Below are 15,739 nucleotides of genomic sequence, written 5' to 3' on the forward strand. Positions count from 1 at the left end.
AACTCTAGAGAACCTGGCTTCAGAAATCAATATTTCAGAAAAGAAAATTTTTTCTTTTCCACCATCCACATTTTATAGCAGAGGTGCTTTGCTGCTGCCTGGTACCCAGTTAAGTATGATGAATATATGTATGAGGTCTAGAAATCAAAAGGAGGAGGGGGGGGAGGGAGGGAGGAAGGAAGGAAGGAATTCAGCTAGAGGGAGGGAGGGATTCAGCTAGAGGGAGGGAGGGAGGGAGGGAGGGAGGGAGGGAGGAAGGAAGGAAGGAAGAAAGGAAGGAAGGAAGGAAGGGGGCAGGAGGAGGAGGGAAACAATATCTGGGATATTTTCAGAAGGGTCATCATCTTGTGGCTTGCTTTTGGGCTAGTATCCATAGCTACCTGTCCCCCAAGCCTAATTATTTTTGTAGCAAATCTCCAAGATGCTATAAGACGATAGTTCCCATCAATTGCCACCTCATCTATTTCTCTAGAAGCGGCAATGATTGACATGAACACCTGGGCTGTTTCATTAACCACTGGGCTCTCTTGAGCTTTCTAGGTCCTTCTCCCACCACTTAAGTTGATGCTTGCTTGCTTGCTTGCTTGCTTGCTTGCTTGCTTGCTTGCTTGCTTGCTTGCTTGCTTGCTTGCTTCCTTCCTTCCTTCCTTCCTTCCTTCCTTCCTTCCTTCCGTCCTTCCTTCCCAGAAGATGCTTTTTATTGTTTTGCATCTCAAACTACAAAACCAGGCAAAGCATAAGCCAATAATGTACCTCACCACGAAAATGAGGTACATTATGGCCACGGACGCCATCTTGTTGCCATCAAAATTTAGTCTGCGGATTCCACTTCTCTACTTCACTGGAACCAACCTCTAGATCCCATTAATGTTTGATTTCCACATTTGGTTTTGTCCCGTAACAATACTCTTTGTAAACACAATTAAATTATTTGTATATATACTTTACCTCAAATTCAAATCCAATATGATCTATTGGGATAGTATACTTTCTGGCGTAATTCTGAGAGACGCCCGTCAGGAAAGACTGAGTAAAATAGAAACCAGAGATCCAAAATACATTCGGGGGGCCGTGTTTGATCCATTCCTGAGGTGAACGGGAATTAACAAATATTTTGATGAAATGGAGCATCAAAATGACAACCGCCAAGAATACTGGGATGATTGAATTTCTAATCTTTTGTCCGAAGTGCCAGGTTGTAAGGATTAAGAATAATACCAGTGAGGTATGACTAGCTTGGCAGAAAACTTTGCTGCATTTTCTAAATTGTAATATGCAATAAAAAAAGCCAAGAGACTGAAAACAATCGAAAATTGAATTGTCACATATTTTTTTTCCAAAACATTTAATGATATTTAGGTTATATTGCAGCTGCCTAAGAATGGAGTTCGGTAGACGAAACAAACCCAACAGATTGAAAACCCATTAGCCAGGATAAATTCAATATACTTATGGTTAATTAATTATTGGTGACATTTGCTTGTTCTGGCTCTCCCAAAATAACAAAGCATCTAAATCAATCAATTAGGATCAGTTTTCTAAATGAACCAAGCGCATAAAGTGCCATAATCACTCTAGCAAGGAATGCAAACTGGGACATTTTCATCATTTAATTAGTAGGAGATACCGTATATGGATCGTTGTTCAGATATCAGAAGCAGAAATTGCCAGCCTCTTGGGAAGACTCTGCTCAAGATCTCACAATCCTTAGCATCTTCACCCCTATAGATCCTGGCTGTAGGCAAGCTCATTTAGGACGCAACTGAGTTTCCTCTGCCAAGGTGAATATTGAAGCAGCATAGCGTAACTGAGAAATTGATACGCTCATCAAAACATCTCCTACATGATGGTGCTTCACCCCGACATCTAGAAACACCTGTTCTGGTCCCCCAGCAGCCTACGGAGCTGGCAACGGAGTCGGACAGCGATGAGGCTGAGGTGGGGCCAGGGCCATCTGGGAGTGATGTGCGGACTCCAGGGCCTCCAGAGACTGATAGTAGTAGTGAGGCAGAGAAACAGGATCATGTGACCCTTGAACCCTGAACCACCTTATAAATACAAACCAGTTGCCAAGTGTCTGGATTTTGATCACGTGACCGTGGGGATGCAGCAACGGTGGTAAGGGCAGAAAAGTCCCTTTTTTCAATGCCGTTCTGACTTCGAACGGTCACTAAACGAACCGCTGTAAGTCGAGAACGTCCTGTATCTCCAAGGGGATGATGACTTGCAATGATGATTTTTGACAAGAGCACCAAATTAACCAACGTGAGACTTTTAAGGTTACCTGAAAAAAGACCAACCGTGTCACTAAGTCGGTCACGTAACTCCCCAGGGGTTTGAGTGATGGGTAGGATTTGGCCGCCCACATAGCTGGCACTTTGCCCACGATCATGCTATTGAAAACTTCGTCCAGTTCCGAAGACATCAACACCAGGCCTTTGATGGCTTTGCCCAGGCTGATCAAACTGCTTCGGACCACTTCTGTAAGCCTGAGGAAAACAAAATACCCCCAAAGTGAGATAACTACCCTGTATTTACATTTATATGTATATATATATATATATATATATATAGAAATGTAGGTCTTTGGTTATTTGGGTTTTCTCCCGCGTAAAATTGGAAGTATCTTGGCGACGTTTCGACAAAGTCTCATTCGTCATCTTCAGGCTTCAGCTTCGTGCTTCTGGGAGCAAAGAAGGACGTTGCTCCCAGAAGCACGAAGCTGAAGCCTGAAGATGACGAATGAGACTTCGTCGAAACGTCGCCAAGACACTTCCAATTTTACGCGGGAGAAAACCCAAATAACCAAAGACCTACATACAAACACCCGCGAAAACCTCAGAAAACATTTATATAAATATATAAATATATAAATATATAGTATTTATATTTATAGATAATTACCCTGTATATAAGTATAACCGGTATGCTTCTTCTCTGGTAATATTGTACTACTAACTACAGCATACAAAACATTTGATAGACCAACACTCGAATACAGCTCATCTGTCTGGAACCTGCACTGCATATCGGACATTAATACAATCGAGAGAGTCCAGAGATATTTTATGAGAAGAGTCCTCCACTCCTCTGCTCACAATAAAATACCTTATGCCACCAGACTCCAAATTTTGGGCTTAGACAATTTACAACTATGTCAACTTCAGTCTGACCTAAGCATAGTACATAAAATTATCTACCACAATGTCCTACCTGTCAATGACTACTTCAGTTTCAACCACAACAATATACGAGCAAATAATAGATACAAACTCAAGGTAAACAGCTCCAAACTCAATTGCAGAAAATATGACTTCAGTAACAGAGTGGTCAATGCCTAGAATGCACTACCTGACTCTATGGTTTCTTCCCCAAACCCCCAAAACTTTAAGCTTAAACTGTCTACTGTTGACCTCACCCCATTCCTAAGAGGTCTGTAAGGGGCATGCATAAGAACACCAGCGTGCCTACCGTCCCTGTCCTAATATTCTTTTTTGCTTACTCTTTTCATGTATCCAAATTATGTTTATACTTTTACCTGTTATCTTATAAATGCTTGACAAAATAAATAAATGCAAATATATGCAAATTAAGTGTTACTTTGGATAGTTGTTCCTTCCTCCAAACTGCTGAGGTTCCAAAATTGTGGGTTGCTCCATAATCCAGTGTTTCTCAACCTTGGCACCTTGATGAGGGGCGGACTTCAATTCCCAGAATTTCCCCAGCTAGCGTTTGAAGTCCACACACCTTCAGGTTGCCAAAATTGAGAACCACTGCAATAAATCCAACATTTCTAAAGAAAAGGAAGCTGACTGCATTATGCTAATAATAAAAAGCTCTGACATGAGTACCCTTGTTGATCTCATGAAATGGTAGATTAAAGGTAAAAGATAAAGATAAAGGTTCCCCTCGCACATATGTGCTAGTCGTTCCCGACTCTAGGGGGCGGTGCTCATCACCATTTCAAAGCCGAAGAGCCAGCGCCGTCCAAAGACGTCTCCGTGGTCATGTGGCCGGCATGACTCAATGCCAAAGGCACACGGAATGCTATTACCTTCCCACCAAAGGTGGTCCCTATTTTTCTACTTGCATTTTTTACATGCTTTCGAACTGCTAGGTTGACAGAAGCTGGGACAAGTAACGGGAGCTCACCCTGTTACGTGGCACTAGGGATTCGAACCACTGAACTGCCGACCTTTTGATCGACAGGCTCAGCGTCTTAGCCACTGAGCCACCATGTTCCTATTGTTGATTAGCAGCTACTAAATCACAAGCAGTTTTGAAATAACTCTGTCTCAAGACCATGTCCTGACACCCTCCCGTTTATGTAGGCCTGTCATGCAGAATTTTACCTGTTAAACCTGATCAGCTCCTGCCTGAGAACCGTGTTCATGGATTCCTCATACAGCACTGGGTACAATTTCATCACGTGTTCAAGGTCAAAATCATGGGGTAGCTTGGAAAGGACATCTTGAGCCAATTCTTCAGCCGTTTCCTGAAATTAGGAAACGGAAGCACAGAGAAGTGAAATCACTGGGAAATGGTGAATGCTTTGTTAGTTTTCATTTTATTTGACACGTTTCCACGTCTATTGTTTTTTCAGAGTTTTGTGGCAAAGGTTTAGGTCAATGTTCGGAGTTTTAATTAACCCTCTAGATCAGTGGCTCCCAAACTTTTGGGCACCGGAGACTGGTTCGGTGCAGAGAGGTTTTTCCGTGGACCAGAGGGGGTCACTTTGTGAGGTGCCTGCATCCCATGAACGGGGCTTTGCTTGTTTGCACGGCCTGGCTTTTGGCATGCTGTGGCCCAGTGTCGGTCCATGGATCGGGAGTTGGGGACCCCTGCTCTAGATTGCTTTACTTTGGGGGCCTCTGGATGAGAACCTTACACTCCTGCCTCTATTTTTCTCTATAACAGCATGTTCATTCATTGACCAGAGGTGGGTTTCAGCAGGTTCTGACCAGTTCTGGAGAACCGGTAGTGGAAATTTTGAGTAGTTCGGAGAACCGGTAGTAAAAATTCCGACTGGCCCCCATCTCTTCTCTGCCTCCCGAGTCCCAGCTGATCGGAAGGAAATGGGGATTTTGCAGTCACCTTCCCCTGGAGTGGGGAGGGAATGGAGATTTTACAGTGTCCTTCCCCTGCCACGCTCACCAAGCCATGCCCTCCAAGCCATGCCACGCCCACCAAGCCACACCCACAGAACCGATAGTAAAAATTCTGACTGGCCCTACCTCCATCTATTCTCTGCCTCCCAAGTCCCAGCTGATCGGGAAGAAATGGGGATTTTGCAGTATCCTTCCCCTGCCACTCCCACCAAGCCACGCCCACAGAACTGGTAATAAAAAAAATTTGAAACCCACCATTGAGCAGTATCCCCATGGTCATGTGAGAACACTGGCCCTAATTCACTTTGTTTGTTGCCGCTATAGCTTTGAACAGTCACTAAAATAATGGTTGTAAGTCAAGGACTGACTGTCCTCAAAAGATAAGGCCAGAGCTAATTTATGGAAGCATCTCTTTGACAATATTGATACCTGTGGAGATTTCCCTCCTCCTCCAGCCTCTCGAGGCAGCGTCAACAAGACCCCGTTGAAAAGCAGGTTGGTCTCTTGGTTATCCTTCGTAATGTCGGCGTTCTCGTGAAGGCCGAATATTTCGGGATGGGTTGAAATCGGCAGCGTTCTTAAGTAATCTATGTAAGACTATGACAAAAACAAGGCAGATCCAAAGCTAAGAATTCAGACATCTGTATATTTTATCAAGGACACGAGGAGCAGGTTTGGTAGATTGTCAGAAAGTACTTTTATAATATAGGATATACGCCATACGTTAAAACATTTAATACATACATTAAAAACGTTTCAGAAGCAGTAAAACACCACTTCTGAAATTGCAAGTGGGCATTGCCTGCCGCCCACGGGTTACGAGGACAAATCATGCACTAGAAAGATTGTTTGATTACAAGAGCACGAACAAGCATTAGACGTAGAGAGCTGAATTTATTGATAGTCCCACACTGCAATGAACAAGGACATGCATTTAATTTTGCAGCTACTAAGATTGTTGGCCAAGCAGGGACAAAAACAGCCAGAGAAAAGATTGAAGCCTGAGATATGGACTCTTGTCAGGCGATAGATGTACTGATTTACCATCCCCCTATCAGGTATTTAGGAGCTGAGGGCGTGGTAGCATAAGGAATAGACAATTCATGGCTTAATAGCTATCAACACCCTGATTAACACACAACCAGGAACTATATAAATATAACACATGGTACACAGTGCCAACATTCTGGAGAAAGAGAAGTTTCCTAATGATGGGCTCCAGCATGAGCTCAAAAGCTTGGACGAAAAAACCTTTGGTCCCACTGACCAACTCAGTCTGGAAACTGCAGTACTTTTTTAAAATCATGGTTGCTAATTGATGTAGGTTATGATCCTGAGCTCCAAGATCACCGCAGATGGGGACTACAGCCAAGAAATTAAAAGACGCTTGCTCCTGGGGAGGAAAGCCATGGCAAAGCGAGACAGTGTACTAAAAAGCAGAGACATCACCCTGCCAACAAAAGTGCGTATAGCCAAGGCTCTGGTTTTCCCAGTTTCAATGGATGGCTGTGAAAGTTGGACCATAAGAAAGGCTGAGCACCAAAGAATTGAGGCCTTTGAACTCTGGTGCTGGAGAAGACTCCTGCGAGTTCCTTGGACTGCAAGGCGATCCAAACCGGTCAGTCCTAGAGGAGATCAACCCTGACTGCTCTTTAGAAGGCCAGATCCTGAAGAGGAAACTCAAATACTTTGGCCACCTAATGAGAAGGAAGGACTCACTGGAGAAGAGCCTAATGCTGGGAAAGATTGAGGGCAAAAGAAGAAAGGGACGACAGAGAACGAGGTGGCTGGATGGAGTCACTGAAGCAGTCAGTGTGAGCTTAAATGGACTCCAGAGGCTGGTAGAGGACAGGAAGGCCTGGAGGAATGTTGTCCATGGGGTCGCGATGGGTCGGACATGACTTTGCAACTACCCTCTTTCCCCTGAAATAAGACCTCTCTGGATAATAAGCCCAATCAGGCTTTTTAATCAGGCTAAAATAAGGCCCCCCTGAAAATATTAAACAGCATGCGCAGCCAGTCCCTGCCATGTCCTCTGGTTAGGGTTAGGGAGACAGAGCTGGAAATCAGGTAAGACAGCAAAAAGAGCCCCATCTTGCTCCATGTGCCCTAAAATAATAAGGCCTTATTTCGGGGTTCAACAAAATATAAGACAGGGTTTTATTTTCAGGGAAATACGGTAACAACAACAGAATGATCCTCGTTTCATTCAACCTCATCTTTTTCTCACCTGATACGTCCCAAAGGGAGGTATATAATATTCACCCCCTGGAGAAAGTTTATAGCATTCCTGAGTTTCAATCTCTTTGCAGTAGACCAGGGAGAGAAGCGAAAGGAGGAGACGTCTGTCCTTGTCATCTGTCACTCTTCCACCATAATTGCATTCCCCTGGAAACAGAAAAGTTGCATCGGGAGTGCGAAGGAGAGAAGATTTACACCTAAGAGACACACACGGGTTGTCATCTGGAACAGCAGTCACCAACTGGTGGTCTGTGAGAAAATGTTGGTGGTCCCCAGAAAAATTATTTGCATTTTTTTTATATTGCACTAAATCAGGAGTCTTCAAACTACGGCCCCTGGGCCGGATACGTGCAATGAACGTTTGTGTTGCTGCAGAGAGCCTCCCCCTTCGGGGTCTTTTTGTGTGGGTCAGAGGGGGGCAGAAATTCTTCGGGTCTGCTTCGGCCTCCTGGTGTGGGGCTTTGGGTGAAGGCTGGAGGGAAGTGCCGCTGGTGGTGAAGAGCTGGAGGTCCTTTTTCCAGTGGGACTGCCTCATGGCCTGGAACTGGCTGACCATCTCAGTCCGCTGAGCCTCCAAGCGCCGGTACCTCGTCTTGCACTCCCGCAGGTCTTCCCTCTGCTTGGAAAGCCTATGCTCCTAGTCCTCAGTGAGGTGCTTCTGCTGAGCCTCCTCCTGGGTCAGATCCAATTTGAAGTGAGCTGTTTTGCCAATTCTTTCTCATGGTTGCTGCTTAGCTCCGACAACTGCTTCATGTTGGGGCCCTAAGGAGCCCGGGTGGACAGGTGAGAAGTGGCTGGGAGGGGAGGGGCGAGTAGAGGCTGGCGAGGCACCCACGAGTTGGCCACGCCCACCCAGTCACATGACCACCTTGCCACGCCCACCCAGCCAGTCATTAGGCAGATCGTATTAATGCAAACCAAGCCATTGGGTGCCTTGTACCTGTAAGGTAAGTTAGAGCTTCGAATGGGGTTTCTTCGTATTCGTTCAGAAACATCTGGATTTGCCTCAAGCTGATTCGAAGATCAGATTCGTTGAATTCGTAGGGAATATTCCAACCTGTCCAATTCGGGGGGGGGGGGGGAGGGAGGGAAGAAAAGGGCGGGAAGACTTTTATTCTGACGCTTCTGATGAAATACAATCCTGAAATTAAGCTGTAATTGTTATGTATTTATGTTTGTACCTTTAAATATTTGAGCGGGAAATCAGCACGTTGCTGATTGGACGAAGCCTCCAAGAGAACTGTATAAAAGGAGAGGTTTTTCTCCCAGCCTGTTGCTGGGTTCACCCTATATTAAAGAGCTGTTGTCACTACCCTGGTCTCCAGCCTCGTTACTTCCAGAACCTAACATTGGCGACGAAGGTGGGATCTCGAGGCTGAGGAGAACCAGAACCGAGCTGAAGCACAATAGACCCGAACCCAGCAAACCCAGGGCAGAAAAGCTGAGATGGCCAGTTACACTCCACCCGCACCGTTCGACCCGGCTAAGGAGAAATGGGGAACATATATGACCCGTTTTGAAAGTTTCCTAGAAGCCAACGAACTGCACGGAGTTCCAGATAACCGGAAAAGGGCTTATTTCCTAAGCCACTGCGGTCCGGAGGTCATTGATATCGCGGAAGCCCTGGCAGAGCCAACGCCGTTGCAGTCGGTGTCGTGGCCAACCTTACAGACTTTACTAAGAAATCACTTCGCACCAACGCCGTCCAAGTACGTGCGAAGGTTTGAATTCGGAGAGCGAAGGCAGATGGAGGGCGAGTCCATAGGTGACTACATGGCCGCCCTAAGAAGAGCGTCCAAGGACTGCGGATACCGTGACCTAGACGAGGTGCTCCTCGAGCAACTCATCCGAGGGGTCAAAGACATCCGTTTGCGACGACGGCTGCTAGCAAAGAGCAACCTTACACTGGCCAACGCTCTGGACGAAGCCAGAGCACATGAAATGTCCTCCCAAGCGGCAGAAACGCTACAGAAGCCGGTCCCACAAAAGGCGAGCGCGAAGGCAACTCCGGTGCACCAGGAGGAGGTTCAGACCGACTCCGACGGTGAAGACGAGGAAGGGGTCTGCCGCACCGAAAAACGCGACAAAGGGGACCGAGACGAGTGCGGAAGCTGCGGGGGTCAACACCAGCGCCAACGCTGCAAATTTAAAGACGCGACATGTCGGCGGTGTGGGAAGAAGGGGCACCTAGCTCAAGTTTGTCGAGCGGCCCAACCTTCCCGCCGAAAATTCAAATCGGCCAATCAGAGCGCGGAATCGGCAAGGCGACCCGCGATTGGCTCAAACAAAAAAGGCGCGGATTCCAACCAAACAACTGTGGTCATAGGCCGCGCCTCGACCAAAGTGGAGAAGAAGATCTTCACCAAGCCAAAAATAGAGGGAGTGCGGTGCCGGCTGGAAGTAGACACGGGATCAGCGATCACCATCATGTCCTGGGACACTTTGGCGAAGTCGCTGCCGTCCGTCGCAAAGCGCCACCTGCAAGCACAACGACTACGAGTCCACGACTACCAGGGGAATCGCATCCCTGTTCGAGGGACCACCTCCGTCCGAGTCGAGTACGGCCCTCACAAAAAGACCCTGCCCATCACGATCGTCGAAGGAACTCTGCCCAGCCTGTTGGGGCTAGACTGGTTTCGTGCCCTGGGCATGGGAGTGACTGGCATCTACCAAAGTGACTGTAACCTGAAAGACATTCTCTTTAACGAGTTCGAAGATGTCTTCAAGGACTGCCTGGGCAAGTACAAGGGGACCCCTATTTCCTTCAACTTAGACCCCCAGGTAGGCCCATTAGGCTTAAGGCGAGGAGAGTCCTTTGCCCTAAAACCAAAAATCGATAAGGAGCTGGATAAGCTCATTAATCAGGGGATTTTGGTGCCAGTCGACCACGCAAAGTGGGAGACGCCAATCGTCACCCCCATCAAACCGGACGGGTCAATTAGAATTTGCGCTGACTACAAGGCGACGCTTAACAAAGCCTTACAGAAAAGCGCTTACCCGGTTCCCGTGGTGCAACACTTATTGCACTCTTTGGGGCAAGGGCAAGTCTTCGCAAAGTTAGACTTGGCCCAAGCCTACCAACAACTGCCAGTAGACGCCCGCACAGCCGAAGCCCAAACGATTGTGACGCACAGGGGGGCCTTCAAGTGCACCCGATTGCAATTTGGGGTCAGTGTGGCACCAGGGCTGTTCCAAAACCTGATGGAACGACTACTGCAGGGGCTCCCAGGGGTAGTTCCCTACTTCGATGATGTCCTAATTTCAGGGGAAAACATGGAGGAATTGGGGGAGCGGTTAAGGAAGGTCTTGAGCATTTTCCGGACAGCCGGATTGAAAGTCAAGACAAACAAATGTCAGATAGGGGTCGAATCCGTCGATTTCTTGGGCTACCGGATAGACAAGAAAGGAATTCACCCTACTGAGAGCAAGGTTAAGGCAATTAGGAAGGCTCCAGCGCCCAAAAACAAAGCAGAGCTGCAGGCATTCCTGGGATTGGTTAATTTTTACGCGGTCTTTTTAAAGAACAAAGCAACTGCTATGGAACCGCTGCATAGGCTCTTAGGGAAAAATACTGTTTGGTCTTGGGGAAAGTCAGAAAATAGGGCTTTTGAAGCAGTAAAGAACCTGCTCTCAAGTGATAGCCTGCTCATCCAATATCACGACTCATTACCCCTAGTGCTGGTTTGCGATGCCTCCCCTTATGGGGTGGGGGCTGTACTCAGCCATAGGCTTCCAAACGGCACAGAGGCCCCTATAGCGTTCTACTCTAGAACGATGTCCTCCCCAGAGAGGAACTACAGCCAATTAGACAAAGAAGCACTAGCCATCGTGTCAGGGGTCAAAAAATTCCACGAGTATGTCTTTGGGCGGAATTTTGAAATCGTGACTGACCACAGACCGTTACTAGGGATACTGGCTGGCGACCGCCCAACGCCTGTGGCACTTTCGCCACGCTTGACCCGTTGGACTATATTTCTAGCCGCTTACTCGTACAAGCTGCAGCATCGACCAGGAAAAGAAGTGGGGCATGCGGACGCGTTAAGCCGATGCCCACTACCCGGGGCGACCGAAGACCCCACTCCGGGGACGCCCGTCCTACTTATTGACTCATTGGACTCTGGCCCAGTCACATCAAAGGAAGTGGCTCGGGCATCATACCGGGACATTGTGTTAAGGACTGTACTCGGTTGGGTACAGAGAGGGTGGCCCGCTGCGCCGGGCGAACGGTTCAAAGAATTTGTTAAAAAACGAGATGAGCTCTCGGCTCAAGGGGGGTGCCTGTTATGGGGTGATCGTGTAATAATTCCTGAAAAGTTAAGGGGAAAGGTATTGGACCTCCTCCACGAGGGTCACCCAGGGATCGTAAGGATGAAGGGGTTAGCTAGAAGCTATGTATGGTGGCCACTCATGGACGCAGAGATTGCTGAGAGGGTAGGGAAATGCCAAGCTTGCCAAGAGTCCAGACCTCTACCCCCAACGGCCCCAGTCAGAGAATGGGAAAAGCCCCAAGGGCCCTGGTCAAGAATCCACATTGATTTTGCTGGCCCTTTCCACGGCCAAACATTCCTAGTGGTTGTGGATGCATTTTCCAAATGGTTGGAAATTATAATCATGAAATCCACTACGGCCGAAGCAGTAATCGCAACTCTGCGCCACCTATTCGCAACTCACGGGTTGCCAGACACTCTGGTGTCCGACAATGGGCCCCAATTCACGGCAGCCCAGTTTGAAGAATACCTGGCAGAGGAAGGCATCCGACATGCCCTCTCTGCGCCCTTCCACCCTGCGTCGAACGGCCTTGCAGAGCGTTCCGTCCGGAGCGCTAAGGAGGCCTTGTCCAGGCTCAAGCCAGGTGACTGGCAAACAAAAATAGACCTTTTCCTAGCCGTCCAGCACAGAACCCCAAGCACGGCCACCGGGAAAAGCCCAGCCGAATTACTAATGGGACGCAAACTCCGGTGCCCACTTGACAGACTAAATCCCCATTACACGCCAGAGGGTTATAAGGGGAAACTAGAAAAAACAAGGGAACTGAACATAGGTGACCAGGTGTGGGCCCGAAACTATGGGGACGGCCCTAGTTGGTTCGCAGGACAAATAATAAAGATAACCGGCCCAAAATCGTATATGGTAGAGCTACCCGACAACCGAGTGTGGCGGCGCCACATAGATCAGTTAAGGAAACGCATAACTGACCAAATCGAACCAAACGAAACAAATCATGACCAATGCCAATTTGAATTCACAGCTGACAATGACCCGGGGGAGGCGCAAGACTTAGCTGAGGTCCCAGAGTTCCAGCGACGCCATCAGGTCCCCGAGGAAAACAACAGGGCAAGCTTTAAAAGTAATCCAGGGCCGGATGGCCAAGAAAAAGAGTCGGCCAATAATCCAGAGCCCGTTGGCCCAGAGGCAGAGCTGGGAGGAGAAAAAAGCCCCTCCGATCAGCTCAAAACTCCACCCAGAACTGAACCGCGCAGGTCAGAACGAACTAGGAGACGCCCAGGTTATTTGCGTGACTACGTCGAAAAATAACATGTAAATAGATATGTAAATAGGAACTAGTGTTTTCTGGGAGGGGAGGAGTGTTATGTATTTATGTTTGTACCTTTAAATATTTGAGCGGGAAATCAGCACGTTGCTGATTGGACGAAGCCTCCAAGAGAACTGTATAAAAGGAGAGGTTTTTCTCCCAGCCTGTTGCTGGGTTCACCCTATATTAAAGAGCTGTTGTCACTACCCTGGTCTCCAGCCTCGTTACTTCCAGAACCTAACAGTAATAAATGAGTCGTTCCTTAAGTTACCACAATTGCTTCTATTGCTCTATTATTCTGCTAGATGTATTTGTATGACATTGTTCTCTCTCGGGAGAAACTCCCATTAGGCAAAAGGGCATGGCCAGGAAAAAGGAAGGAGCAACAGCAACAGCAGTTCAGACTTATAGGCCGCTTCACAGGGCTTCACAGCCCTCCCTAAGCGGTTTACAGCGTCAGCCTATTGCCCCCAACAATCTGGGTCCTCGTTTTACTCACCTTGGAAGGATGGAAGGCTGAGTCAATGGCAATAGCAAGAGCACCTAGTCTTATATACCGCTGCACAGTTCTTTACAGCCCTCTCTAAGCGGTTTATAAATGTCAGCACATTGCCCCCAACAATCTGGACCCTCATTGTACCGACCTCAGAAGGATGGAAGGCTGAGTCAACCTTGAGTCGGTCAGGATCGTACTCCTGGCAGTGGAATGCAGAGTTAGCCTGCAATATTGCATTCTAGCCACTGCGCCACGGTTTTGATCTCAACAAAATCTTGATTCCATAATTTTAAAAATAAAATGAAACCAATAGGTCCACGGTAACTCTGAACGGTCCCTTAGTAACCGGTTGTAAGTTGAGGACTGCAAGTCTACAAAGAACAGCCTCAGCAGAAACCTGAGGAACCGTCAGGGCATTCTATTGTGGCCTGCTAGCAGCCAGCAGAGCTGGCGGCAGGCTCAGACAGTAAGGAGATTGGGGAGGAACATGAGCCAGTCCTGGAGTCTGGGGAAGGCTCTGATGAGGGCTCTGTGTCGGAGGCAGAGATGGGGCCAGGGCCGTCTGACAGTTGTCAGCTGCCTTCGGAAACAGACATCAATGGAACAGAAGAACAGTTGGAGCCTGTTCCCAGTGTGCATATATGCAGAGCTGCCAGGAGAAGGGAACAGCTAAAGAACAAGGGTCGACTCAGGAGTAAAGCCACAGGTGGACGGTGAATGGCCCCTCCCAGAGGGAATAAAGAGGAGCGAAAGGGGAGGGGAGTTTGCAGGAGACAATTAGTTCAATTCATTAGAGTGAAAATCTGTTCCTGACTTCTTGCCAAATATTGTCTGCTACAGAGTGGTGTTTGGAAGATATCGGCCTGGCCGCTCTCCAAGCCTGATAAGGGTCTGTAGTTATGAAATCTCTTGAAAGACTGTTGGCTGGGGACTTTGCTGCAGAGGAATTCCCTTTAAACTAAATAAAAGGGGTTTTATCGGGACGAGGAGTCGGCTTCCTGCTTTTGGGAAGCCTAGGTCAGAACACATTCAAGCAGGACAACCATAACGCAACTGGGAAGAGCAAACTGGGCTCCCTATCTCACCCAGCGGGCCAAAGTTTCTCCGTTCTTGCACCAGGGCGTGGAAGAAGCAGAGCCCGAACAGCATCTTGTGCCAAATTTCCTTTTTTTCACAGCTCCCAAAGAAGGCGGGATCGGAAATCGGGTCATTGAGGTAGGAGCGGAGGAGGTTCGCACGGACACCTTTGGGTGGCTCGTTGGTCATTTTGATCCCATTTTGGAGAATGCTGACAGGAAACTTTTCCGATGGGTAACTGGTCAGCCACAACCTGAGAAGCCAGAAGAGAAAGGTTCAGAAGACGTGGGTGGTCCTATCAGGGGAGGTTTTTAAGAAGAGATTGGATGGTCATTTATCCAGAATGGTAGAGCGTAGGAAGCGTCTAATCTTGGCAACTTTTAAGACTTGTGGACTTCAACTCCCAGAATTCTCCAGCCAGCATGAATTCTGGGTGTTGAAATCCACAAGTCTTAAAAGTTGCCTCTTCTGACCCAGTTCCCCATACACGACAAACCCTCTGTAGCTAACTCAAAGATTCTTTTATTAGGAGCCCTGACAAAAAGTTTATCTCTCACCGCAGGCTAACAAGTCTGTCCAGCAGGGAGAAGAATAGTTGTCTGCCACATCTACTCATCTCCACCCCCTGCCTTTTATCCCCAGAGCTAGGGTGGGGCTTTGCTAGCAGCGGTGGCTCTTCCAACCCAAGGACCGGCCCATGGATTTCCACTGCTCTCCTCTCCTCTGCCTTCTGTGCATCCGTGCGCCAGACACTGGACCTAGCAGTTCCTCCTCTTCCTCATCAGCCACCTCCTGACCTGGGTACTGTTGACTCTCCATCTGAAGGCTGATGGACGACCCAAGCTTTGTCTCTCTCTCTCTGACAGCTCCATTCCCTCTTCCCCCTCGGAGCTGTCAGGTTGCCTTGATGGTGATCCTGACTCCCACACCTCCTCCTCCTTTGATTCGGCTTCTGGAGGGGCCATAACATTGCCAAGATTGGAACCGCTAGTATAAGATCTCCTGCTCAAGTGGAGGGTTGGACTAAAAAACCTCCAAGGTCCCTTCTAACTGTGTTATTCTGTTAAACCCAGTTGATGAAACAACTCTTGTTCCACTCCCACAAACTACCGTATTTTTTGAAGTATAAGACGCACCGGAATATAAAACACACCTTAGTTTTTGGGGAGGAAAATAAGAAAAAAGCTGATTGGCAGGTGGATCGGCCTCCCGGAATACCCCCAATCAGCTGTTCCCAGAGGTGAATTTTAGCAACAGGTTCCTTGCTTGTGAGCTCTGTGCCTT

At 47.9% G+C, this 15,739-nt stretch overlaps 1 protein-coding gene across 1 annotated transcript in view; it reads right to left on the reverse strand.

The window, feature by feature from the left end:
• DNAH3 (dynein axonemal heavy chain 3) overlaps nucleotides 1-15,739 on the reverse strand; it is a 103,452-nt gene that overhangs the window by 1,913 nt on the left and 85,800 nt on the right. The window contains exons 55-61 of the mRNA XM_058157163.1: nucleotides 14,464-14,708; nucleotides 8,290-8,406; nucleotides 7,339-7,496; nucleotides 5,538-5,705; nucleotides 4,353-4,495; nucleotides 2,285-2,489; nucleotides 949-1,086 (exon numbers count right to left, since the gene is read on the reverse strand). Coding sequence (XP_058013146.1) covers nucleotides 949-1,086; nucleotides 2,285-2,489; nucleotides 4,353-4,495; nucleotides 5,538-5,705; nucleotides 7,339-7,496; nucleotides 8,290-8,406; nucleotides 14,464-14,708 — 1,174 coding nt within the window. The remainder of the gene's footprint in view (nucleotides 1-948; nucleotides 1,087-2,284; nucleotides 2,490-4,352; nucleotides 4,496-5,537; nucleotides 5,706-7,338; nucleotides 7,497-8,289; nucleotides 8,407-14,463; nucleotides 14,709-15,739) is intronic.

This window comes from Ahaetulla prasina, chromosome 14 (assembly GCF_028640845.1).
Source record: "Ahaetulla prasina isolate Xishuangbanna chromosome 14, ASM2864084v1, whole genome shotgun sequence".
In the NCBI taxonomy this organism is placed as follows: domain Eukaryota; kingdom Metazoa; phylum Chordata; class Lepidosauria; order Squamata; family Colubridae; genus Ahaetulla; species Ahaetulla prasina.